This window comes from Mesocricetus auratus, unplaced genomic scaffold, assembly GCF_017639785.1.
Source record: "Mesocricetus auratus isolate SY011 unplaced genomic scaffold, BCM_Maur_2.0 Super-Scaffold_100007, whole genome shotgun sequence".
Classification (NCBI taxonomy): Eukaryota; Metazoa; Chordata; class Mammalia; order Rodentia; family Cricetidae; genus Mesocricetus; species Mesocricetus auratus.
This window is the reverse complement of record NW_024429191.1, coordinates 73694045-73719932: the sequence shown is the minus strand read 5'-3', so window position 1 is coordinate 73719932 and position 25888 is coordinate 73694045. Positions and strand designations below refer to the sequence as shown.

Sequence of the window (25888 nt, the reverse complement as noted above, 5' to 3'; positions counted from 1 at the left end):
ACTTACCACAGGGGCATATGGAAATCAGAGGACACCTTGTAGGAATTGGTTCTCTGCTTCTATTGTGTGAGTCCTAGGGATCAAACTCAGTTCACCGGATTTGGCATCAAGCACCTTCATCTGTTGATGACCTATCTGCAACTTCTACAGCTGCCTCAGCTTCTGTCGAGGAGGCAACCAGCCCAACCAGCCTGTGCATCAATATCTTGTCCTGGGTACTCATGGAAAGAGAGAATGTACCCCCTGTCTCTCTCCACATCCCCTCCCGCATTACAGAGACTCCCGGGAGAAAAATCTTTCGACCTCCATTTCTATTTGCATCAGCTAAAATTATCTTCTTTTTTTCTTTTTTTGAATAACTGGCATAGCACAGTAACAGGGGAAATGCAATATGAACAGATAACAGTTTAGCTTAGTTATTAGAGGCCTTTCCTAGCATGCACAGAGCCCTGGGTTCCATCCCCAGCACCACATAAAACTGGGTGTTGGGGTGCTATGCCTAAAACCCTAGCACTTGGGAGGCGGAACCAGGAGGATTAGATGTTCCAGGCTGTTCTCCATAGCTATAGTGCACATTCTTCTACCTTCAGATTTTAAAGCATTTCCCTTCGGAAAACGACCCTGTGCCATAAGGTGTAGTGGATATTACTGTTCTGGTTCTGTCACCGGAGAAGCTGATGGAGGAACTCATTCCAGACAGGTCATAGCAGAGTCAAACTTAATCCAGATCCTTGAGTCTCCAGCTTGTGCCAGCAGCGTGTCCCTACGGCAGGTTGCCCCGGGAATGCACAGGCAGGAGCCAGGATGCCCGGCCTGCAGCATGGATCCTGTCTCCTCCCATCCAGGAGTCTCCCTGCAGCTGCTGGCTTCATTGGGTTTCTCAGGGCAGCAGAATCCTATCAGATCTCAGACTGCTGGGCTCTTACCTTTCTTTCCCTTCCAGTGAGTCTGAAGTTCAAGTCCTCAGTGGCCAAGTTTCCAGTGACCATCAACCAACCTGTTGTACCCAAGTTGTATGACCCTGGACCTGGTAAGGCTCTTTCTTGTCTTTGGGCCTCAAGGATTGCATCAGGCTGGGTGAAGTTCAAAGGGCGTGGCTCTTTGAATGAATGCTTGGTCCCTAGCTGGTGGAACCGTTTTGGGAAGGATTAGAGGTGTGGCCTTGTTGTGGGAGGTGTGTGGCTGGGAGTGGGCTTTGAGCCTTCGAAAGACCCAGTCTCACCTTCTTCTGCCTCCACTTGTGAATAAGATGTAGGCTCTCAGCTACTTCTTAGTGCCGTGCCCGCCTGCTTGTTGTCTTGTTCCCAGTCATGATGGTTACTGCCTCAGCTAGGGCTTCTATTGTTGTGAAGAGACACCTTGACCACAGCTAAAAGTTTAATTGGGTGGCTTACAATTCAGAGATTCAGTCCCTTGTCATCGTGGTGGAGCATGGCAGTGCAGGCAGACATTGTGATGGAGAGACAGCGGAGAGATCTACATCTTACACAGTCACCAGGAAGTGAACTGAGGTACTGGGTATGGCTTGAGCATATATGAGACCTCAAAGCCCACCTTCACAGTGACACAACACACTTCCTCCAACAAGGCCATGCCTACTCCAACAAAGCCACGCCTCCCAATAGTGTCACTCCCTGTGAGCTTATGGGGCAATTACATTCAAACTACCACAGTCATGGACTCACCTTCTGAAAATGTAAGCAAGCCCCCAATTAAATGATTTATGTATAAGCTGCCCTGATCATGGTGTCTCTTCACAGCAATAGAAAAGCAACTAAGACAGAGGGATCACGCTTTCCTTATAATTCATTTTAATTATTTTTAATCGTGTGTATGCACATCCGCACTCGTGTCTGGGTGTCCACAAAGGCCAGAGGTTGGATGTCCTTAGAGCTGGAGGTGTAGGTGGCTGTGGGTCACCTGGCATAGGTGCTGGGAACTAAACTGTGGTCCTCGGCAAGAGCAGTGTGTGCTCTTGACTGCTAAGACATCTCATCTCTCCAGTCGCCTCAGCCCTTTTTCAAGACAAGGTCTCTTGTGTCCCAGGGTGAGCTCAAACTATGTATATGGTAGAGAATGAGTGTGCTTTTGAACTTCTGACTTCCTGTCTCATTTCCCCAAGTGCTGGAATTTTATGCACGCACTGCCATGCTCAGTTACTAGGGATCAAAGCTAGAACTTTGGGTATATTAAGCAGGCATGCTACCAACAGAGTTGTTTCCATCCCTTTCTTCTGTATTTATTCCAGGCTAGCCTGGTAATCCTCTGGACTCAGCCTTGTGAGTGATGGATTACAGGCAATTACTGGTTGTGTGTGTGTATGTGTGTGTGTGTACACGCACATGTGCATGCATGTACACTCATGCCAGACTGGGAATATGAAGTTCAGAGGACAATCTCAGGTGTTGTCCCTTTATTCCACCTTATTTGTGGCAGGGTGTCTTTTTTGTTGTTAGCTGTTGTGTATACCAAATTACCTGGCCCTCAACCTTCCACAGATTCCCCTGTCTCCGCCTCCCATCTCACCTTGGGAGCACTGGAATTACAGCTGTGGTTACTGAGCCTAGCTTTACATGGATTCTGGGGACTTGAACTCACAGATTCACCTTTGTGCAACAGGTGCTTGTCCACCAAGCCATCATCCCTGCCTCAAGTGACTTTTTTTAAAATGTAGGATCTGTAAACATTCATTCTTCTAGTGATCTTGCTTTTTATTTTGTGAGATTTGGTATTGTTTCATAGTCTAGGCTGATCTTGACCTCACCATCCTCCAGCCTCTGCTTGCCAAGAGCTGGGATTGCAGGTGTGAGTCAGAATTCCTAGTGCTTGATCCCTTCCTTCTCCCTCTCTGTCTTTCCTCCTCTCCCTCCCTCTCTCTTTTTATCCTTCTCTCCCTCTCCCCCCTCTCCATTCTTCCCTCCCTGGCTCTCAAAATGAAGGAAAGATTTGCTTGTCTAATGGTTTTAAAGGTCATTTTCCTCATTGCAGCTTTAAAGGGTTCATTTGGCTCGTGGTTTGAGGGTTCATCGTCACAGCAAGGAAGTGTGTGTAGGAGTGCGAGGCGGTTGGTCACACTGTGCCTGTGTAGGGAAGCAGCAAAGAGGAAGCATCAGGGTTCTGCTCGTTCACACCTCTCATGCGGTCCAGAAACGCAGCCTACGGAACACTCACTCAGGGCTGGCTTTCCTGCCTATGGCAGTTAAACTTGTCTGGAAAAACCTGCATGATTTCAAAGCTATCAACTTGACAATCATGCTACTATCCCAGAAGGGTTCATGGCAGTGGAGCATGCCAGAGTTGGTGGTGTATGTGTGTGCGCGCGCACAGGGAATGAATCTCGGTTCATTTCTCGATGCCTTTTAAACCCTGCGTCCTACCTTAGTCAAATGATGGTTAGAATCACCTCTTCCCAATTTTTACAGTTGCTTTCTTTTTCTTTTTTCTTTTTTCTTTTTTTTTTTTGGTTTTTCGAGACAGGGTTTCTCTGTGGCTTTGGAGGCTGTCCTGGAACTCACTCTGTAGACCAGGCTGGCCTCGAACTCACAGAGATCCGCCTGCCTCTGCCTCCCGAGTGCTGGGATTAAAGGCGTGCGCCACCAACGCCCGGCTTACAGTTGCTTTCTTTTTCTTGCTGTGCTGGTTTGAATGAAAATGGCCCCCACAGGCTCATGTATTTGAATGAGAATGGCCCCCATAGGCTCATGTATTTGAATGAGAATGGCCCCCATAGGTTCATGTATTTGAATGAGAATAACCCTGATGGTCTCATGTATTTGAATGAGAATGGCCCCCATAGGCTCATGTATTTGAATGAGAATGGCCCCCATAGGTTCATGTATTTGAATGAGAATAACCCTGATGGTCTCATGTATTTGAATGAGAATGGCCCCCATAGGCTCATGTATTTGAATGTTTGGTACCCAGTTGGTGGAACTGTTTGGGAAGGATTAGGAAGTGTGGCTTGGGAGGAGATGTATCACTGGGTGTTGGCTTTGAGTGTTCAAAAACCCAGGCTCAGTTTCAGAGGTGTCTCTCTCTCTCTCTACCTGCAACTGTGGGTCAGGATGTAAGTTCTCAGATACTGCTCCATCACCATGCCTGCCTACCTGCTGCCATGCTTCCAGCCATGATGGTCATGAACTAACCCTCTGAAACTGTAAGCAAGCACCCAAATTACATTCTTTCATTTATAAGTTACCTTGGTCCTGTTGTCTCTTCACAGCAATGGAATAGTAACTGCGATACTTTTCATATTGTATTTGGCTTTAAGAACATTCTAGCACTATTCCATGCGTGCTGCTGTGTGGCAGGTGTTTCAGGGTAAGAATCCTCCCTTCTTCCTTCTGTTTCCAATGGTTAGTTAGTTTGTTAGTTTGGTTTTGATTTTTCTTTCTTTTTCTTTTTTCTTTTTTTGGTTTTATGAGACAGGGTTTCTCTGTATTGTTTTGGAGGCTGTCGGTCCAGCCCGGCCTCGAACTCAGAGAGATCCTCCTGCCTCTGCCTCCCGAGTGTTGGGATTAAAGGCGTGCCCCACCACCGCCCGGCTGGTTTTGATTTTTCAAGACAGGGTTCCTCTGTGTAGCATTAGCTGTCAAGGAACTCTCTCTGTAGACCAGTCTGGCACTGATCCCACAGAGACCCACCTGCCTCTGCCTCCTGAGTGCTGGGATTGAAGGCTTGCACCACCACTACCTGGAGAATCTTTGCTTAAAAATATATTTAACTTTGTGTGTATGTTTGCTTACATACATGTATGTGCACCATGTGCTCAGTTAGTGCCCTTGAGGGCCAGAAGAGGGCAGCAGAGCCCGTGGAGCTGCAGTTAAAGGTGGTTGTGAGCCACCAAGCAGGTGGTGTGACCTGAACCCAAGTCCACTGCAAGAGCAGCTGACACTCACTGCTCCAGCTGTTTGTATCTTTTCCATGGAAAAGTTGACCCTTTTCTCTTTTCCAAGCTTTTTGCTTTTTCCTTTCTCCGTTTTTATGTGGATGTGTGTTGTACTTGTATATACACATGTTGACATGTGTGTCAGCACAGATGGTGTAGATGACTCACATGAACATGTGTACATGAGCATGATGTGCACATGGAGACCCAGGGAGAGTGTTTGGAGTCATCCTCCATGACTGTCCCACCTTGTTCATGGAAGCAAGGTCTCTGGGTCAAAGCCAGAGTGTGACAATACAGCCACTCTCTCCCTGGCCAGCTTATTCTGGGGTCCCTCGAATCCATCTTCTGAGTGTGGAATTACAGTGTCACCACCCTCTCCCAGCATTTGACATTTGCGTGGCTGAACATCTCTCCTGTGTCCCTGAGTCTGGTGGGCTTCTTGTTTGTTTATTTTTATGAGTCACATGCTTTAAGGTGAACAACCTGGTCCAGGTCCTCTGGTTTTCATGTGGGCTTCTTTCTAACTGTGCTTCCCTGAGATAGAGGCCAGGGGGGGCTTCTCCTAGGAAGCTCTTCCTAGAACTGATGGCAAGGGTAGGTCTCAAGTCCTCTAGACCTTATCTTTTCCTGGGGTCGGAATCTTTTGTCTGGAACCCCTTATGCAGCTTCATTAAGATGGAAGCAAGACAAAGGGGGCTGACAACAGACAAGCAGAAAATGAAGAATCCAGACATCAGGAAACTGGTATGGCAAAGTCAACCAGGGATGAAAATATTTCACTAAGTTGGGTAACCTTATAATGTTGAGGGATATTTGAACATACAGTGTGAAGATGTGTTGTACCTCACCTGTATAAGACACCTTCTGATTGGTTTAATAAAGAGCTGAATGGCCAACACCTAGGCAGGAGAAGATAGGTGGGACTTCTGGGGAGAGAGAGGAAGTTGGCAGAAGAATCTGAGTGGTGGGGCGTTCGACAGCCAATGCAGAGGAAGTTGGCATACAGTACTGAGGAGAGGGGACAAGCCTCATGGCAGAATGCGGACTAATAGAAACAGGTTAATTTAAGTTTTAAGAGCTAGTTGGGAGCAGGCCTAAGCTAAGGACAAGCTTTTATAATTAATAAAAAGTCTCCATGTCATTATTTGGGAGCTGGCAGCCCAAAGAAAGACTGCCATTATACATATAATGCCTTTGTTTCCCAGTGCAGCTGACAAACTCTCCCCAACGCTGACAGGTCAGAGACGAAAGAAGCCATCAGATGATGAGAGTGTAGCTCAGTTGTTGAATGTTTGCTTAGCATGCATGAGCCCCAAGAGTCAATCCCTGGCCATGCAGAAAACGAAACAAAGCAAATCCATCCGAACAGAGCAAATCCAGAGTCGGGTTCCAGCATGCATTTTAAAATTTTTCTCTAGAGAGGAAGCTCAGGAACCTGGTGACCATTGCCACCAAGACGTTCCTCCGTCCCCACAAGCTTAAGATCCTGCTGCAGAGTATTCGAAAATATTACCCAGACTTAACCGTGATTGTGGCCGATGACAGCAATGAGCCCCTGGAAATTAAAGATGACTATGTGGAGTATTACTTCATGCCCTTTGGGAAGGTATGTCCCCCTCAAACCTGGCTCCCAGAACAGGCGGGCCCCAGATTCAGCTGCTTCCATGGTCTTCTCTATGGATCAGAGTCCTGTGCTAAGAGGGGCCAGAGCTTCTCTTGTTCAGATGCAGAGGGAAGCTGGACCAATGTCACTTTTATACATTAATGAAATACTAGGTTGTTCCATCTTTGTTCCCCTTTGGTGTGGAAATTGGCAGGGGTCCTTGTAGGTGACTTACAGGAGTTGACATCTGATTGCTGTGTGTAGGGTAACAGCAGATCTTTGCTCCCTGTGATTGTGCCCAAGCTAGGCTTCCCCTCTTCCCTCTTTCCCATCTTCCCCCAAGGATAGCAGAGGGAAGGACATCGTTGATAGCAGATGTTCCCTAAACCCACATCTCCCAGGAAGTAGAAGGAAACTGAGATGAAAAAAGACTCCAGTGTATTCCCAGAGGCCACAGGGACCTCCTACACTTTGTCTCAGTCTCTGAATCCAGAAAGTCACTGTCCCTGCCATGTGTCTGAGGTGTGGACTCTTTTTTTTTTTTTTTTTTTGGCTTTTACGAGACAGGGTTTCTCTGTATTGTTTTGGAGGCTGTCGGTCCAGCCCGGCCTCGAACTCAGAGAGATCTGCCTGCCTCTGCCTCCTGAGTGCTGGGATTAAATGCATGGGCCACCACCGCCCGGTGGTGTGGACTCTTTTGACCTGGCGGTTGTCAGCCTTGTCTGAACTATGGAGTCCCCACAGATTCCAACTTCACCCATGGTGGGAGGCAGCCTGACCATTGGGAATTCAGAGGCCCTACCCCCGATGACAACTGCTGATCCAACCCCATGCCATCTGCAGGGCTGGTTTGCTGGTAGGAACCTAGCCATCTCACAGGTGACCACTAAGTATGTCCTCTGGGTGGATGATGACTTTCTCTTCGACAACAAGACCAAGATTGAGGAGCTGGTGGATGTCCTGGAGAAAACTGAACTGGATGTGGTAAGGGACAGTGGCTGAGCTCAGCTGGCCGCAGTCTGTAGTGGTGAAGAGGGATGGAGAAAGAATAGGAATGTCAGTGTCTGAGGGAGGAGGAGAGGGAAGGATGAGGCGGGAGAGGGTCCCACAGGATGTGCAAGAGCGTGTGAGTTCTGCTTTTGACTCCTTGATCGCTTTCTTTGAGCAATTTTGTACTACACACTAAAAAGTTCACAATTGTTCTGTTTTTAAAGCAGCATGTTTATACATCATTTCTAATTCTTTTCTTGGACTGTATGAGGTTTAAGAGAACTGTGTGCTTGTTCAGTCACATTTTTAAAAATTCTCTTTTAGGTTGGTTTATTTTTATTTTATGTGTAGAATCGTTTTGCCTGCAACTATATCTGTGCACCATGAGTGTGCCTGGTACCCACAGAGGCCAGAAGCAGATGTTGGATTCCCTGGAACTGGAGTTACTGATGGGTGTGAGCTGCCATGTGGGTGCTGGACTCTTAACCTCATCTCTCCACACCCCCACATCTGCTTTAAATAACAACTGGGTATGGTGGCGCACACCTTTATTCCCAGCACTGTGGAGGCAGAGGCAGGAGGATCTCTGTGAATTCAAGGCCAGCCTGGTCTACAGAAGATGACCCTGTCTCAAAGACAACAACCACAGCAAACCCTAAAGATATAAATATTGACTTTGTGTGGTGGTGCATGCCTGTGATCCCAGCACTTGGGAGGTGGAAGCAGGATGATGGGAGTTCAAGGCTAGCCTCAGCTACAAAGCAATGTGTACGTATGTGTGTGCACATTTGTGTGTATGTGCCTGCATATGGGGATAGGTATTCAGTGTTCTGAAGGACCCAGAACCTCTTCCTCCTCCTCCTCTCCCTCCTCCTCTTCTTTTCCCTCCTCGTCCTCCTCGTTCTTCTTCTACAGGGTTTCTCTGTAGCTTTGGAACCTGTCCTGGAACTCTCTCTGTAAATCAGACTAGCCTTGAACTCACTGACATCCACCTGCCTCTGCCTTCCGAGTGCTGGGATTAAACTGGCTCCGTATCGTACAACTTCTATTCTATTCTGTCCAGAGAGGCTTCCTAGAAGGATGATTTGTGACCCTGCTCAGACCCAGGTTTCTGTTTGCTGACTAGGTGGGCGGCAGTGTGCAGGGAAATGCGTTCCAGTTCAGGCTGTTTTTGGAACAGAGTGAGAACGGGGACTGTCTTCACCAGAGACAGGGAGGGTTCCAGGCCCTCGATGGCTTCCCCAGATGCGTGGTGACCAGTGGTGTTGTCAACTTCTTCTTGGCTCACACAGAACAACTCCGAAGAGTTGGTTTTGATCCCCGCCTGCAACGCGTGGCTCATTCAGGTGGGAGGCTTGGAGGGGTGGTGCAGGGAGTGGGGAAACCCCTTCTTGCTACACCAGGAATCTCCTTCCCTTTCACCCCAGACTATGGAGCTCATGGTCCCTCTTGCCACCCTCATTTCTCTGTGTCTCCCCTAGGCTGCCTCTGCCCATTTCAAACACCCCACTTCCTTTCCCGAAGCTCTGACCTTTACTTTCCCAGCCCCTGCTTCACATTTTTGTTTTAGGAAGTCTCTGTCACCTAAAACTGCACCTGGTGACTGCCCTTCCCCCTCTGCAGCTTCCACTCCTGAGCTCACATTTAATGGAACTCAGTGGTGCCTCTGTCCACACTCCTGACTGAGAAAGGAGGTTATCTGTTCCCGTGGTTAGGAACCAGGAGCTCTCCTCAGGTGTGTGTGGGGAAGCCTGGCTGACTGCAGCTCTGTCTCCCGTTCCTCTTCTCTTTGCAGAGTTCTTTGTTGATGGGCTGGGAAGCCTGTTGGTGGGCTCCTGTCCAGATGTGACCGTACAGCACCAATCCCATGCACCATGGAAGGACCCAGAGGTGGCTGCCAGGGAGAAGTCTTATAATACATACCGGACCAATACCAATGCTCAGGTCCAATTCAAGCTAGCTCTCCACTACTTCAAGAACCGTCTTCAGTGCTCCACTTAAGGGTGCGAGGAACAGGAAACTCAATAAACAAAACAGATTGTCTTCAGCAACCAAAAAAAAAGTAGGACTGGCCATTAGGGATACGGAAGAAAGACTCCTAACAAGAGGAGCAGGGAGCAAACCAGCTGGTAGCTAGGCCGATGAGATAGGAATAGCTCAGTTCCTGAGCTATTCTGTTCAGAGACGTTAGAGATGGGCCAGTCCCTGGTCAGGGCAGTGGAGCCGACGTAACAGTTATTAAATACGGTATGCCCTCCCATTTATGGAGTACCCACACAGACAACAACTCAGTCCACTCACCTGCGCTCATGATAAGGAGGATGCTGATTGGTACCCTCCATGAAGAGAATGGCTGCTGGAGGCACGGAATGCTCGGTGGGTAAAGCACTTTCTGCCAAGCCTGAGTTTGATTCCTTGAGACCCCCATGGGGGAAGGGGGGCAGTGACTCTAATATAACTGTCCTCTGACCTCTGTGGGTGTGTGCCCCCTCTTCCCACATACCATAAATAAATGCAAAAATAAAAGTAGATAATGGCATACACCTTTAATGACAGCACTCAGGGAGCAGAAGCAGGCAGATCTCTGGGATTTCAAAGCCAGCCTGGTCTACACAATGAGTTCCAGGACACCCAGGGCTACATAGAGACCCTGTTTCAAACACGCACTCCGAGATGAAACGGTGTGATCAGAAACACCATTCTAGCATCACCATCATCCGCACATCTTTGTTTGGTTTTTGTGTACAGCCGATTCACATGAATAGCCAGTGTCCTTGCCTGGAGGAGTTGCAGCCTGGTTCAGACTGCGGTGCGCTGGTAGTCAGGGCTGCTGGCAGCTGACTGCTGTCAGATGCTGCATCTGGGGGCGGGGACAGGGCTGGACCGGTCATACTGTGAAGCACAATGGAACTTCTTTATTCACTGTGTGGACATTGAATGCCATTTAAGCAACAGTAAAAAAATACCGACTTGACTGTGGTCCTATCACAGGTCTGTGATAGGGGCTGGGGTCTGTGATGAAGTCTGTGACCTGTGGTGCCACCAAAGGCCATGCCAATCTGAGTGGCCTGCAATGCCACCTGGGGCCATGGTGACATCTGGACCCAGGCTGCTACTGAGGGTAATAACTGAGTCTGTGGTCCTACGACAGCCGGGGGTGGGGTATGGTTTATGCTGATGCCTGTGGCCCCTAGTAGCACCAATGGCCACACAGATGCCGGGGGTCTGGGCTGCAACCTATGGTCATGTTGGTTTCTGAAGACCATGCTGATCTGGGTGGCCTGCACTGCCATGGTGCACAGGGCCATGGTGTTGTCTGGGCCTGGGCTGCTGCCTAGAACTATGACCAGGCCCATGGCCCAGCAGCAGCCAGGGTCTGAGTTGATGTCCATGGTTCCTATTACCACTGAGGGCTGTGTGGATGCTTGGGGTCTGTACAGCCACCTGAGACCATGCTGGTGTCTGAGGGTCATACTGATCTGGGTGGCCTATGCTGCCACAGGGGCCGTGGTGACATCTGGAAGCAAACTGTTCCCAAGGGCCATGTCTGGGGTCCATGAACCTGCTGCGGCTGGAGTCTGAGATGATGTCCATGGCTTCTATTGCCACAGGGAGTCAGAAGAACCATGTATGTTACAACCGTGGGCCAGGTTGAGCTGGGAAAGCTGGCCTGCCCCTTGCTGGACAATGTGGCAAGAGAGCTGGCCCTGCCCCTCATGGGAGACCCCTCTCAGAAGAGATGGCTCTACCCCTTACCATGTGTGTGGGAGAGCTGTTCCAATGGCATGGGTCTAGGAAAGCTGGCTCTGTCCCTTGCTTGAGAGGGGTGGTCTCAGTGGCCCAGACAGACCAGCTCAGCTACTGGGTTGGCCCACCCTAACATCTACCCCAGCTTAGACTTGCTGGGATTCGTGAAGGGACTGGTCCTGCAGGAACTTAATGACTCAGGGCAACAGCAGGGTATCTAAGAGGATTTCCGTGAGGGTGCAGTGACGATGTGTGCCAGGGGCCTTGAACCAGACCAAACTCATTGCAATGAATATTTGTGGGTGGGGCGGATTGGACAAAAGGGTGTACTGCCTGGCACACTGTAGCTCACAATTCATCTAGGATGAATGAAGAAATGTTGGAAAGATGGAGGAGCAAACTGGGTTTTTGTTTGAGTTGTTTTGTTCTTAATTGATTTTGGGGGGTTTCTGCTGGGAATGTTGCACAGGTCAGGGGAGGATATGGAGAGACTGGGAGGTGAGCGGGATTGGGGTACACGATGTGAAATTCCCAAAGACCTAATAAAGAATTATGTTTTATATGTGTGTGTGTGTGTAACATACTGACCTTTCTTTGGCAAATCAACTGTAAATAAAGGTAGACAGTGTACGCTTCCACTACCTCCAAGCATAACTGAAACTTAACTTGAGCCATTTCTGGTACATTCCTGTCAGATGGCAACAAAATTTAGCTTCAGCAAATCATAAGCAGCTAACTAGCATGATGGTGGGAATCATTCCATAAACAAATAAGCTTTACACTGTCATTGTGCCCCAGCCTTCAGTTTCATAATGCTAACATTGCAATCATTTAATTTTCTAAAAAGCTCAATTAAAATAGTTATTCAAAGTCGCCGGGCGTTGGTGGCGCACGCCTTTAATCCCAGCACTCGGGAGGCAGAGGCAGGCGGATCTCTGTGAGTTCGAGGCCAGCCTGGTCTACAGAGCGAGTTCCAGGACAGCCTCCAAAACTACACAGAGAAACCCTGTCTCGAAAAAACCAAAAAACAAAACAAAACAACAAAAAAATAGTTATTCAAAGTCAAATGTTATGGTGCACAGTTGTAATCCCGGAACTCAAGAAGTAAAGTAAGAGGACTAAGGCCAGCCTGGGCTATGTGAAAGTGCCTGGAGAGATATCTCAGTGCTTAAGAGTGATGACCTAGGTTTGGTTCCCAGTACCCACATGATGAGTCACAACTGTCTGTAACACCCATAACTATAGTCCCAGGGGATTGGAAACCTCTTCCAACATCCAAGGGCTCCTGCATATACATGGGGCACATACATACACTTTGGCACACATATGCACACACAAGAAAATAAGTTTAAAATAAATAAATGACTGGATGACTGACTGGATAAACGCTAACCAAGTAATTCTGATTTTATTTTGTTGGGATGGCCAGGCCTAGAACTCACTTTGTAGATCGGGATGGCCTCAAACTCATGGCAAGCCTCCTGCCTCCACCTCTCAGTTATGCAGTATCAGGTGTGAGCCACCATTTCTGGCTTGATTTTAAGCTTTGAAACCTTGACTTTTAAGTATACTTGTTCATTATAATTTTTATATTTTAAAATAATATTAAAATGCAAAATATTATAGAATATTCTCTAATAAAAATAACTCCTAAACCATGAAAAATAATGCTAATTTAAAGGTTTGCATTTGCTCCAATTTATCCTTGAGGCAAATTTTGGACACTCTGAATATACTTACACTTGGTTTTTTGCTTCCTGAGGGATTGCTCAGGGCTGGTGCACAGAAGGAGGATGAAGGGGCCGAGATACACCAGCTGGTTGTAGTGCAGGCCTTTAATCCCAGCCTTGAAGTCACAGATCTGCCAGCCAGGAGTATACAGTGACATCTTTTTCTTTTTCAAAACAGAACCCAAATCAGGGGCTGGGGAAACAGCCCGGAAGCTAAACTGCTTGCTATGCAAGCATGTGGATTAGGTTCAGATTACAGCATTGCACAGCAAGGCATGGCTGCCAGTCTGTAACCCCAGGCACACTCACAGCAACTGCAATGGCCTCCATTTTGATGGGCTTATCACCATGCTCAAGGACAGTCTCTTCTCTACTTCAAGGTCTAGAGCCACTTCTCCAGGAGAGAAAAACAGTCAAGATGGAGCTTTGGTAGAGTTTGCCATGGTCCCGCAGCCTCTCATCCACATAGTATGTTCTAGAGGGGTGTGAAATATTGTATTCAACTCAAAGGCTTCAGGAAGTCCCTGAAGCCCACCAGACACCCTAGGCCCCGCCCTCTCAGGTATATGAAAGCAGCGTGGACTGCTGCACTCTCGGACAAGCTGAGCTGCCTGAAACAGACATTCTCCAACTGTAGAGTTGCCAGCAAGTTTTTCAGGGGGCTCTCAGTTTACAGTTTTTGTGATGTGGTGAGCTTTTGTGCTGCAGCTGTCTTTTGAGTCATTTTTGCTCCTATGATAGTAACCCCTCACCCATACTTTGGTAAGTAACCCCAATAAAACTCATTGGTTCACTACCCTGGACTTGGGCGGTATCCTTATTTTGGTTTGTCATTGGTTCCCTAGTTGGGGTAAGTAGACATTTGTTCACATCTTCCCATGGGTATGTCACATGACAGTGTGATATTAAGGGTCTCTGAGCACTAAACAGGAACATTTCTTCCTGTGGGCACTTCTTTGTCCCTAGCAAGTGGTTCAGTGACCCAAGTCTGATAAGACACCAGCCACATCTAAAGATTAGCAAGTCCCAGAGCCTATTCTGTGAATTCCCAGCCATACCAAATGGAGTGAACAAGAGGGTGAGAAAAACTGAGTCCCAGTCATGGAAAAGGGAAGCAGTCCCTTAATGCCACCTGAGGATGCAGGAAAGTGGGTGTCAGTTGAGCTGAGATTAAGCTAAAAAAGAAGGTGGAGGGAATGCAAAGGACAAACCAGAGCAGGAGTGGGGACAGAAGGGTGGAGTCAGTGTAGACACAGAAGGAACTGTCATCTATACCCTGTAGGAATATAATCCTGCCCTACAGTAGCTCTTGAGAAACCATGGAGGTGGATTGTGGTGACAATGCCTTTGATCTCTGATCTACATAGCTAGTTGGGAGGCAGGGGAGCGGTATCTCTACTTAGCCCTAGCTGTCCTGAAACTCACAGAGATCATTCTGCCTGTGCCCCCAGAGTGCCGGGATTAAAGGCATGTGTCACCACGTCCAGCTCATAGGGCCTTAGTAAGAATGAAATAATCGGGCAAACTGAGGTCTAGAAATGCCTGGTGTTCAGGATCAACCTTGAAGGAAGGTAACTCCTAACAAGTTCAAGGTAGAATTGGGCTAGTTATGCAGGAGTTACAAACTTTTTTCTTTTCCATTTATTTAAAACAGGATTTCTCTGGGTAGCCCTGGCTGTCTTGAAACTCCCTCAAACTCAAGGGATTCACCTGCCTCTGCCTCCCAAGTGCAAGAATTATGGCATGTACTACCACCACCCAGCTACAAAAGTGCTTATACATATTCACTTCCCAGTGGCAAACTGTCAAACTGTTGCCAACAGAGATTTTTTGATTTGGCTAACCATGTTCTTGATGGCATGCAGGGGTAAAGGAATTCATATATTATACCGAAGAGGAACTTATCAGAAGGGTGGTGGATAGCTCATAGCACTACAAGTGGGTGAACAAAACAAGCTCAGGAAAGTGGCCAAGAAGCCAGGGGACTGAGCCAATCAGTAATCCAGCAAGGCCTGTTTGCTCGGCATGTCACGTGAGAAGCCAGTGGACATGGCATGGCTGCAAAACTGCACTGAGGTCAGTGGGTGTCATGGACACTACGGAATTGAATCCTGTTCTAAAATCTCTGGCTTCTGGGCCTCAGGCTCTAGAATCTTTTTCTTTTCTTTTTTTTTTTTTTTTTTTTTTTTTTTTTTTTTGGTTTTTCGAGACAGGGTTCCTCTGTGGCTTTGGAGGCTGTCCTGGAACTAGCTCTTGTAGACCAGGCTGGCCTCGAACTCACAGAGATCCGCCTGCCTCTGCCTCCCGAGTTCTGTGATTAAAGGCGTGCGTCATTTGCCACATGGCACGCTAGAGGCACATACAGATGTAGTGATAGGACAGTGGGAGTCTTGCCTTGCCGAGTAAAGTAGTGGGGAACTTAGTGAAAGGAGAGTCCACGTGTGCCTGGAGCCGGTGGTGTTCGGCCGAGGAGGAGCAGCCGCTCTCATGGCGCCTGGATCCGGGTACCTCACTCCTAGTACCAGATGTAGCTTTAAGGATAAACGGCACACTTGTTGAGGGTATAGGTAACTGTTTGTTGTAAAAATTACTTACAAGAGAAAACGGGCAACTCAGATGAGTCAAGTACCGAACAAGAAGCCGAAAAGAGAGTGAATGTAGCTCTGGTGCAGTCTTTTATAAGAACCTCTGTACACCTCTAGCCACGCCCAAAAGTGGGCCTGGCTAGCGGTGTAGTTGACTGCCCTGTCTCTAGTCATGCCCAAAGTGGGTGTGGTTAGCAGCGAGGTTCTGCCCTTTCCTTACCACATCCATACGCGCCTCTAGAGCACCACATGGCTAATGGCACAGTCCTAAGTCTCCTCCTACATATAGCTCTTCTGTTTGTACATGTATGGCATCTTACTATGCATTTATTTAGTTCATCTTTTGTCTGCAGAGTGTGTGTGTGTGTGTGTGTGTGTGTGTGTGTGTAATGATCCACTACTCAGTAGCCTCTGCTGGTTAAAACTTGGAGAATCTGACACCAAGGAGTTTATTTTAGGCACATTTAAGCACAACACAATTTGGTGAAAATTTTCTTGGTGATACTTAACTCAATCCTGTGTAAACAATTAACTCAAAACTGTGTGCATAACAAAGCTTAATACACAACTACACTGAAACTCTTTGTAAAGTACATGTGACATTTTCCATAAACATAGTTTCCACAATAGTAAAGGCCTTTAATCCCAGCACTTGGGAGGCAGAGGCAGGCAGATCTCTGGGAGTTCAAGGCCAGCCTGGTCTATAGAGGTTACCAACAGCCAGAGCTGTTACACAAACAAACCCTGTCTTGAAAAACAAAAACCAATGAACCAAACAAAAAACTTGTTTCTATAGATTGAGAAAAAACCACTAATGATAAGGGTCAGGGAAGGGGTATCTAGTGTGGTCTCCCACACCAGAGATAGCACAACAAAGGTCACCAGGCTGTTAACCACGTCCACGAGCAGCCTTCTAGGAGGAAATAGGTTGTATCACTCTCGCTGAAGAGACAACCCCATGTGTTTAATGTTGTTGGTTCCTTAGTGAGCACAAGTATCTCTGTGCCCCTCACACAGTTATTTCTTAAACTCTTGTAGAACATTGTTTATTTTGCATTATAATAAACAATATATAGTCAAGAGCCTCCTCAAAAGCCTCCTTGTAAGTGTTTCGGGCAGAGTGGGATGGGTCAGGTATTTTGGTACTCGGGAGTCACAGAATACTGAGTGTTACACAGCTCAGATGGAAAGCTATCCTGGAGCTTGGGAGCCAGGGACCACCACAGGTTGTAGTAAACTTAGCAGCTTACAGCCTTGCCTCAGAGAAAGGCTTCCCCAGGTGTATCAGCTCCGCTCCGGCCGGACATGGTCTTCCAGCTGGGGATGTTTGCCCGATGTAGTAGTTTTGCTCCGCAGGAGGTTTATTTGGGCGAAGTTACTACAGTTCAGCTCTGCTCCTGGAGAGTGGAGAGCAGAGAGGGAGGAGGCCACTGCAAAAAATCTTCACCCAAAGCTCATTGAAGGGGTTTATTGGAAGGAAGCAGCTGGACCAGCCAACTGAACATACACAGGGTTTATATAGGGATTCTTGGGGGCGGGGAAGTTTTTCCAGGGTAGGGATTGGTCTGATTTCAGTGCTGAGCTCAGACTGGCTAGAGCTTTGCTTGAGGATTGGTTAGTTTTCTGCACAGGGTTAGGGTCAGATTTGGCTCTGGTTTCAGGGTCAAAGTGTGTTTCTTTCTCTGGTCCTTTTCAGCCTTTTGGCTCCAATTTTAGGGCCAGGGTGCATTACTTTCACTAACTCTGATTCCAGGGACAAAGTGTGTTCCTTGGCACTGGTTTCAGGGTCAGGGTACATTTCTTTGGTTCTGGTTGCAGGGCCAAAGTGTGTTTCTTTGGCTCTGCTCAGGGTGTGTTTCTTTGACTGGCCCCTTTTCCCTACACTCCTGGTACAGATGGATGTCCACTAGGATACTGGTGAGATTGATGCTGAGTCAAAATGACACGTAAACTGTTGCTAGACTGACCTGCAGAAACACATTTAGAGTCAGGGAAACCCGAGAGAGGCCAGAGAAGTGTCTTTTTTGGGGGAGGAGGGGTGTCTGTTAAAGATCTGACTGGATCTTCTTAGGAAGAGTACGCAGTCCGGGCTTGTAGAAGGGCCCTGATCATCCTTACAGATAAATCGCACGGCTCCCAGCGCTGGCTGCGCAACCAGGTGGGGCGCTCTCTCCAGTACCCCGCGTTTGCATCCTAGGTGCGTCCCGGGTTTGAACGGCTGTGCCACCATGTGCTCGTCCGCGTCCTTCCCTGCTGGGCCAAAGCGTCCTCGTCACAGTCCTCCCAATATAAACACATTAAACAAGTGGAAAACACAGGCTGCGTGAGCCGAACCTCCCGCCGGGTCTGGGGCGTTCGGACCGGACAACTCGCCACTCCCCCGGACATGGACCAAGGGCCGGGTCCCTGGAGGAGCACCGGAAGCAGTGACACCTCGGCCCAGGAACGTTTGGAACTCGTAGGGACGTGGGAATCTTGCTGGTTCCGCGTTTGCCCGCCATGGTGGCCATCGGCCAAGGGGCCCAAGTCGTGTGTAGCGAAGCTTAGGACAGGTTGCCTAACGTCATGTCGCTTGAGAAAGCTGCTGGGCGCATAAAGCCGCCAGCAGGTCCCATGGTGTAATGGTTAGCACTCTGGACTTTGAATCCAGCGATCCGAGTTCAAATCTCGGTGGGACCTCACTGACTTTTCTTTTTGGTCTTAGAATCTTTGTTTTGAGGCCTGCAGGAAGTAGCAATCTACTCCAGGCTGGACGGGGGAACGCACTGACCTGCAGGACGGCCGTTCAGCTTCCCTCCCCGGGTTCAACGCGCTTACATTTCAGGAACAGTCGGGGCGGCGTGGCACTGCGCACGCGCGCTGAGTCAGGCGGAAAAATAAATGTGTTGACGGAAGACTGAACATAACTTTACCCTGAAGGGGAAAAACGAAAGAACCCGAAGGCTCCCGAGGTGGCTCTCCAGGCGGGGTACGGCCCCTCTCCGCGCGCGTGGAAGGCCACGCCCCCTATTCTCTGATTGGCTAGTGTGCGGAACGCGCGGCGGGATTGCTTTGTGAGGGGCGAATGAAGTGGCCGGACAGGGCCAGGGGGCGGGCAAGTGACGCCAGGGGACCTCTGATTGGTCACAAGCGAGTGGTACCCGGAGGCTTGTGTTTTCGGGGTTGGAGACCCGTGTTTGGGGCTTGATTAAGCGTTGCTCACCCAGCGAGGGTTGTTTTTCAACAGCCCCTTAGTCAGCGGACAGCGGGTCGGGGCCGTTTTGCACCGCCCGTGGGGTGTCTCTCCAAGCAGAGGACAGGAATCGCTAAGGGTTCCTCGTGCAGCAGCGTGTGCGTGGGACCTGCGGGAAAAGGCGTTCCTCTAGGACAGAGTGGAAGATATGTGCAGGGAATATCATCTTCGGATTCATATCTGGGTTTTGAAGTGTGTTTTTCCCTGCAGGGTAAGTGACGAGGGAGCCTGCTGACGCACTACGGTCTCCCTACAGAGTGATTGGCACCGACTATAGATTCCTACCCTTGGGAGGATGCCATGGAAACAAAAAGGAGCCTCGCTTCACTCTCGGGTTAATCCTCAGAGCACGCCTCTTCCCGGCCTGACCCAAGCACCCTTTAAAACGTCTGGATGGATCACTTTGAGCCATCCCGGCCTCAAAAAATATCTAGGCATGAGAGGAGAGAGGATTTACGCTACCAGAGGATAAACTGCTGGTCAACTGTACACTAAAGAAATTAAGATAATATCCGGATGGATGAACACACTGATGGACTACAATAGAGAACCAAGATATAGCCCCACCTTTATGGACAGTAGTCAATAACAAATGCGTCATAAAAAGAAAATGTAAATAATAATAAAAGTTGGCACAACAGAGTACGGGAAAGGACCTACTTTGCATTGGATCACGGTGTTTGTATGGTAAAATACGAAATCGGATTCCTTCCTAATGTACACCAAGCACAGCAGTAAATCCCACGTGAATTGTTGACCTAAAGCTTTGGGGGACAGCATGAGGGAATACCTGCCTCTCTTAGTTCCAACGAAGCCTTAATTAAAGACACAAGAGTGTTATGCTTCACAAGATGACTGTGCTATCCTCTATGTTCTTGTCAAAAGATGCCAATAAGAAAGAGAACATGTCTGGATGTTTTGCTCAGTGGTAAAGTGTGAAAGGCACTCGATGACCTGACAGAGAAAAAAGGTAAGCCACAGAGCAGGGATTTGCGTGTGTAATGCATAAACAACAAGTACGTCTAAATAAATATAATAAATTCAAAAACCTGCAAGAAAACTGCCTGCAGAAAAATGGCAAAACCATGGGCTAGGGAATAGCTCAGTCAGAAAAGTGCTTGTGTGTTACAGTGAGGGCCTGAATTCCATGCCCAGACCCATGTCAAAAAGCTGGGCACAGCGGCAATTGTTTATAGTTCCCATGCTGGGGAAGCAGAGACAGGAGGGTCTCTGGGGCTCACTGGCCAGACAATGGGGGGGGGGCAAATGAGAGCTGCCTGAGGAGCCACACCACATTCATACCCACATGCACACACAGTTTGTTTTGTTTGTTTGTTTGTTTGTTTTGGTTTGTTTGTTTGTTTGAGACAGGGTTTCTCTGTGGCTTTGGAGGCTGTCCTGGAACTAGCTCTTGTAGACCAGGCTGGTCTCGAACTCACAGAGATCCACCTGCCTCTGCCTCCGGAGTGCTGGGATTAAAGGCGTGCATCACCAACGCCCAGCTCACACACAGTTTTAAACAGCAAAATCAAGAGGAAAAGCGCCTAAGCCTTGAGTGGACACTTCGCTTTGGAAACCCAACACAATCATTCCGTATCAGAAGATATGGCAGATCGTTAAAGAGCTCAATGGGTTAACACATGACCACCTGATGACAATGCTGCTCTGCACAGTGAGCTCCAGAACAGCCAGAGATATGTAGGAAGACCTGGTCTCAAAATAATTTCAAAAAGATTTTGTCTAAAATAAAACCTATCCAGCAATGTGGTTTTGCTTTTAAAAGACATGAGGAGCCGGGCGTTGGTGGCGCACGCCTTTAATCCCAGCTCCCGGGAGGCAGAGGCAGGTGGATCTCTGTGAGTTCGAGGCCAGCCTGGTCTCCGTAGTGAGTTCCAGGACAGCCTCCAAAGCCACGGGGAAACCCTGTCTCGAAAAACCAAAAAAAAAAAAAAAAAAAAAAAAAAAAAGACATGAGGATGCATTTATAAGACCAGTTCACATCTAGGTGTCCTACAAAGATCTGGATAGACCTATCCTCCCTCCATTGACTAGATATATCTGGGTAACCAAGTTGACTGTTCTAAGCCTCTTTGGTAAAAGAATAACAGTGGTGCCTTTTGCCTGTCAGTATTTTGAGGATTCGTAAAGCAAACAGAAAAGCCCTAGCTAGGTGTATTGGCCTATAATCCCAGCACTTGGAAAGTAGGAACTACAGGATCAGAAATTCAAGGTCATCCTCAACTACACAGCAAGGTCGAGGATTGCCTGGACTACATGAGATTCTGTCAGAGAAAGAAAGACACCAGTGAGATGGCTCGTGAGTGAAGTCACTTACCACACAAGCCTGGTGACCTGAGTTCTACCTCGGAGTTTGCATAAAGAGGAAGGAGAGAGCTGACTCCCAGCGGTTATCCTCTGACCTGCACACACATTCACCTCTACGCAGGTGATCAGGAACACAGACACACCCTGTGAGAGAGGGGGAGGAGGGTGGAGAAGCGCTTCGTCTCTGTCTGGACTCATCTGCTACATTCAATAACGCTAACTTCTAAAGAGATAACCAGGGTAGTGAAGTTCTAGAAGCTCAAATACCAGAAAGAAGAACCACTAATGCAGGGTGTGGGGGGGACTTAGAGAGCTCAGACAGCTTTTTAATGTATTTGCATATGCGTTTCTAGTCTGGATTGCTGACACAGGAAGAGAGTGAGAATTTACGGGTGGAAGTTGGCGGGCAATTAGGAAGAACATTCTAACAATTGGTGCTGTCCATTTTTGGAATAGGCTCGAGTGATGGAGCTTCGGATTCCTGGAGAGTATCTGGGGAACTCAGAGACCTCTCTCTGTCTGCTGTGGTGTCAGAAGTTTTGCACTCAGGAGGAGATGGAACTATGTACAGTCAGGCCTTCTTGGCTTCCATCCGAAGTGACTGCTCTTTCAGCTCAGAGCTTTGCTGGCCAGGAGATTTCAAATCTGCTTTTCCAGGGGTCCCCCTCCCACTTTTTTGTTTGTTTATTCATTGGTACTAAGACTGTCAGATAAGATATTTTGCCTCACAAACTAGTACACACACATACACACCACTGAAATACAAGTTTAAGAAATATGATCCGAGTTAGGCGGTGGTGGCACACGCCTTTAATCCCAGTGCTTGGGAGGCAAAGGTGGACGGCTCTGTGAGTTTGAGGCCAACCTGGTCTACATAAGGAAACCCTGTGTTGAAAAACAAAAAAAGAAGAAAGAAGAAAGATAATCTGGGCTGGAAAGATGGCCCACTGGTTAAGAGCAGAGGATCTGTGTTCCATTCCCAGCGCCCACATCAACACCCTCTTCTGACCACCTATGTACACAAGCATGCACGAGGGGCACAGACATATATACCTGCAGGCACAATATTCATGCATGAAATAAAATGAGTACATCTAAAGCGGGGGAGATGGTCCAGGTGTGATGGCGCATGCCTTCAATTCCAGCCCTCTGTGGGAGGGGGGATCGTGGAGGCCGACTATATTGTAGTGAATTCAAGGCTAGCCTGGGGCCACCTGTCTCCGGAAAAAAGCCACAGAAAAGATACTTATCCTTAACATGTAAGAATACATTCTGATATTTTTCTAGGTGTTTTATTTAAGATTTATTCATTTGTTTTTTTTAAATGTGTGTTACCTGTATGAGTTCATGTGTACCATATATATGCAAATACCCTTTAGGGGCCAGAGGGCATCAGCTCCCTGGAATTATCTTCAGTTATGAGCCACCTGATAAGGGTGCTGGGAACGGAACTTAGATCATCTGCAACAGCAGTGCACACTCTTAACCACTGAGCCATCATCTCTCTGATCCCAATGTATGTTTTTTGTTTGTTTCGTTTTTCAAGACGGGGTTTCTCTGTAGCTTTGGAGCCTGTCCTAGAACTCGCTCTATAGACCAGGCTGGCCCCGAACTCACAGAGATCCTCCTGCCTCTGCCTCCTGAGTGCTAGGACTAAATGCCACCACTTCCTGGCAATGTATGTTATTTTTTTAAAGTTGGTTTCAACTAGTGTTCCCTGTCATCCTTCTGTTCCTTTTCTAGCTCTAGTTCTCTGACTCCGTCTTCCTCTCTCCTAGCCCCTGTAGCTTCCGGGGAAACCTCTCTTTTCTCACGAGAGTCTGAGAAGTCCCTTCTCATGGTTTTCTTCCCGAGAAGAGACAGATTGAATCTCTTTTCTGGAAGGTACTACTGAATGAGACCTTCTGGAGCATGGTGTCCCAGTTTGAGTCACCAGCAGAGGGCAGCACCCTGGTGCCAGTAAAGTTGCTTTTGGAGCCTACCTTCCCAAGGCTGTCCCTTGGTTTCCATTCACAGATAAAATAATGTATGTGCAACACTTACCACATTGCCCGGCACACAGTAAGCTGTGGACAGTGCTGTGGCCAGTACTGTCTAAGGTCAATGAGACAAAACAAGCCATGAGCCCTGCCCTCAAGGAGTCTGAAATCCTTAAAGGAAAAAACAAACAACCCCCCCAACACAATTTAATTGGAGCTGGAGAAACATTGGTTAAGAGAGCTTGCTGCTGTTGCAGAGAACCCATGTTCCATTCCCAGCTCCCACACGGAAACTAACAACCATCTGTAGCTCCAGTCCCAGAGGATCCAATACTTTCATTTGCTTCACAGACACCAGACACGAACACAGTGCATATGAGCAAAACATTTGCACACGTACGACGGAAACTAAAACACCATTGTATCACTGTTACGTGGGAGCGTGATGGGTGCACCTGACTGTGGACGAGCATATGTCAGGAAGGAGTGCTTGCAGAGGTCAGAGGGCAGCTGTCAGGAGGCAGTTCTCTCCTTCCACTGGGAGTTTTGGGGACTGACCTTGGGTAACCAGGCCTGTGCAGCCTGATGGAAATATTAGAATGAACCCCTAACCCTGGCCCCAGGAAGACTGAGGCAGGAGGACAGTGAGTTAGAGGCCTGTCTAGACTATATAACAGTTTGCAGGCCAGCCTGGGATAAGTACTGAAAACCTGTTTCAAAGCCGGAACAAGATAGGTGGTGGTGGTTCACACCTTTAATCCCAGCACTTCGGAGACAGCAGGCAGATTTCTGAGGTCCAAGGTAGTCTGCTCTACAGAGCAATTCCAGGACAACCAGGCCTACACAGAGAAACCTTAGAAAGAAACAAATCAAGAAAAACAAACAAGAAGGGCTTTAGGAGGAGGAATCCATATAGAAAGATTGCCCTAGAGACAGGGAAAGCCCTGGGCAGTAGAGTGCTCCCCAGGAAGCTGGAGCCTTGGGTGGCTAGCCTGAGGCAAAGAGTCTTAAGGAAGGGAATAAAGCCTTTCCAGATGAGCGCTTGAGAGCTTTACAGCCCTGGACAACTAGTGTAGTGAGGAATTAGCATGCCCCGGGGCTAGAATCCCCACACTTGAAGAGCTGAGGGAGAAGAAATTCAAGGCCATTCTCTGCTACTTAGGGAGTTAGAGACCTACCCCAGATACATTAGACCCTGTCTCTAAAAGAAAACAAGAGTTGGAAACTTGAAAAGGATTTAGCACAGTCCCTCCCTCCACCCCCACAGGGTCCCCTGTGGTGCAGCCGCCCGGTCTCTTGCTTCCCTGAGCCAACAGCTCTCCTTCATTGCCCTTCCTCCTCTAGCCAGCCCGAGTTGCTGGGATCATCTTTTTTTTTTTTAAGATTTATTCATTTTACAACATTCTATCTCCATGTATGCCTGCAGGGCAGAAGAAGGAACCATATCTCATTACAGATGGTTGTGAGCCACCATGTGGTTGCTGGGAATTGAACTCAGGACCTCTGGAAGAGTAGTCATTGTTGTTAACCTCTGAGCCATCTCTCCAGCCCCGCTTGGGTTATCTTTAACCAAAAAACTGGAAAAAAAGAAAGGCAATAAACTTAAGATGAATCCTGGAGCAGAGAAATGACCTTAGTGAAAAACCTGGAAAAATCCTAACAAGGTCTTGAGTTTAGGTAATACCAATGCTTTCTTATGTTTTTTAATTGTTTATTTGTGTATGTGGACTCAGTATTTTAGGGCTTCTCTGTGGATGCAGAGCAAAAAAAGTGTTGATTCTTTTCTTCCACCTCCTGGGGATCCAACTGAGGTCGTCAAGCTCAGCAGCAGGTATCTTTACTCACTGAAGTATTTCTCTAGCTCCCTGTTGTTTTTGTTTGTTTAAGACAGTGTCTCACTGTGTAACCCCGACTTGCCTAAGACTCACTATGTAAAACATGCTGACCTCAAACTTGTGGATAATTCTCCTGCCTCTTTCTCACTCGTGCTGGGACTACAGGCTTGCATCACCATGCCCATTTCTTAATTTCTTCATCTTAATAAATGTCAAGGTCATATAAGAGGTTACCATTAGGCAACTTGAGCAAGGGTAAAGGGGGAATTCTGCTATTTGCAATTCTGCAATTTTTATGAAAATCTAAAGATATTTCAAAATAAAACCACTGAGTTGGGGTGGGAACTAGAAGGAGTGGAGAGAGGGGAACTGTGGTTGGGACGTACAGGGTGGTGACATGTGTCTTTAATCCCAGCACTCAGGAAACATAGGCAGGCAGATCTCTGTGAATTGAGGTCAGCCTAGGTTACAGAGTGAGTTCCAGGACAGCCAGGGCTACACAGAGAAACCTGTCTCAAAAAAAAAAAAAAAAAAAAGACATAACAAAACAAAAACACCGAAGGAAAAAATGTTAAAAGTCAAGGAGCTTCAGGGTGTGTTGATCAGAATCTGCAAGCAGTGACTTCTGCAGGGTAGTAGACGGAGGCGGAGAATCAGGACCCCTGGAGCTGGAGTACAGGTGTTTGTTTATCAGTGGCCTGATATAGGTACTGAGATCTGAACTTGGGTTCTCAACAAGAACAGTATGTGTTCTTTTTGTTGTTTGTTTTTTGAGACAGGGTTTCTACCCTTGAACTCACTTTGTAGACCAGGCTGGCCTCTAACTCACAGAGTACTGGCCTCTGAGTGCTGGGATTAAAGGTGTGCACTATCACACCCGGCAGTACTTACTCTTAGACCCTCCTGTCCAGTCCCTGATGTTTGGTTTTGACTCTTAGACACTTTTTTTTTTTTTTTTTTTTGGTTTTTCA

At 47.8% G+C, this 25888-nt stretch overlaps 1 protein-coding gene, 1 long non-coding RNA gene and 1 other non-coding gene across 5 annotated transcripts in view; all 3 read left to right on the top strand.

Moving 5' to 3' along the window:
* B4galnt2 (beta-1,4-N-acetyl-galactosaminyltransferase 2) overlaps window positions 1–11791 on the top strand; it is a 43018-nt gene extending 31227 nt beyond the window's left edge. For all 3 annotated transcript variants that reach the window (XM_040749562.1, XM_040749560.1, XM_040749559.1), the window contains exons 7-11: window positions 944–1030; window positions 6310–6497; window positions 7338–7478; window positions 8611–8830; window positions 9280–11791. In XM_040749562.1, the coding sequence (XP_040605496.1) occupies window positions 944–1030; window positions 6310–6497; window positions 7338–7478; window positions 8611–8830; window positions 9280–9485 (842 nt within the window). In that variant the 3' untranslated portion in view covers window positions 9486–11791. The remainder of the gene's footprint in view (window positions 1–943; window positions 1031–6309; window positions 6498–7337; window positions 7479–8610; window positions 8831–9279) is intronic.
* Window positions 11792–18153: 6362 nt separating this feature from the next.
* Window positions 18154–18225, top strand: Trnaq-uug. The gene has a single exon. It is a non-coding gene; the product is annotated as a tRNA-Gln (tRNA).
* A 469-nt stretch (window positions 18226–18694) lies between these two features.
* Window positions 18695–22379, top strand: LOC121141473. Its single transcript, XR_005878405.1, has 2 exons — window positions 18695–19748; window positions 21560–22379. It is a non-coding gene; the product is annotated as an uncharacterized LOC121141473 (long non-coding RNA).
* The last annotated feature ends 3509 nt before the right edge of the window (window positions 22380–25888 follow it).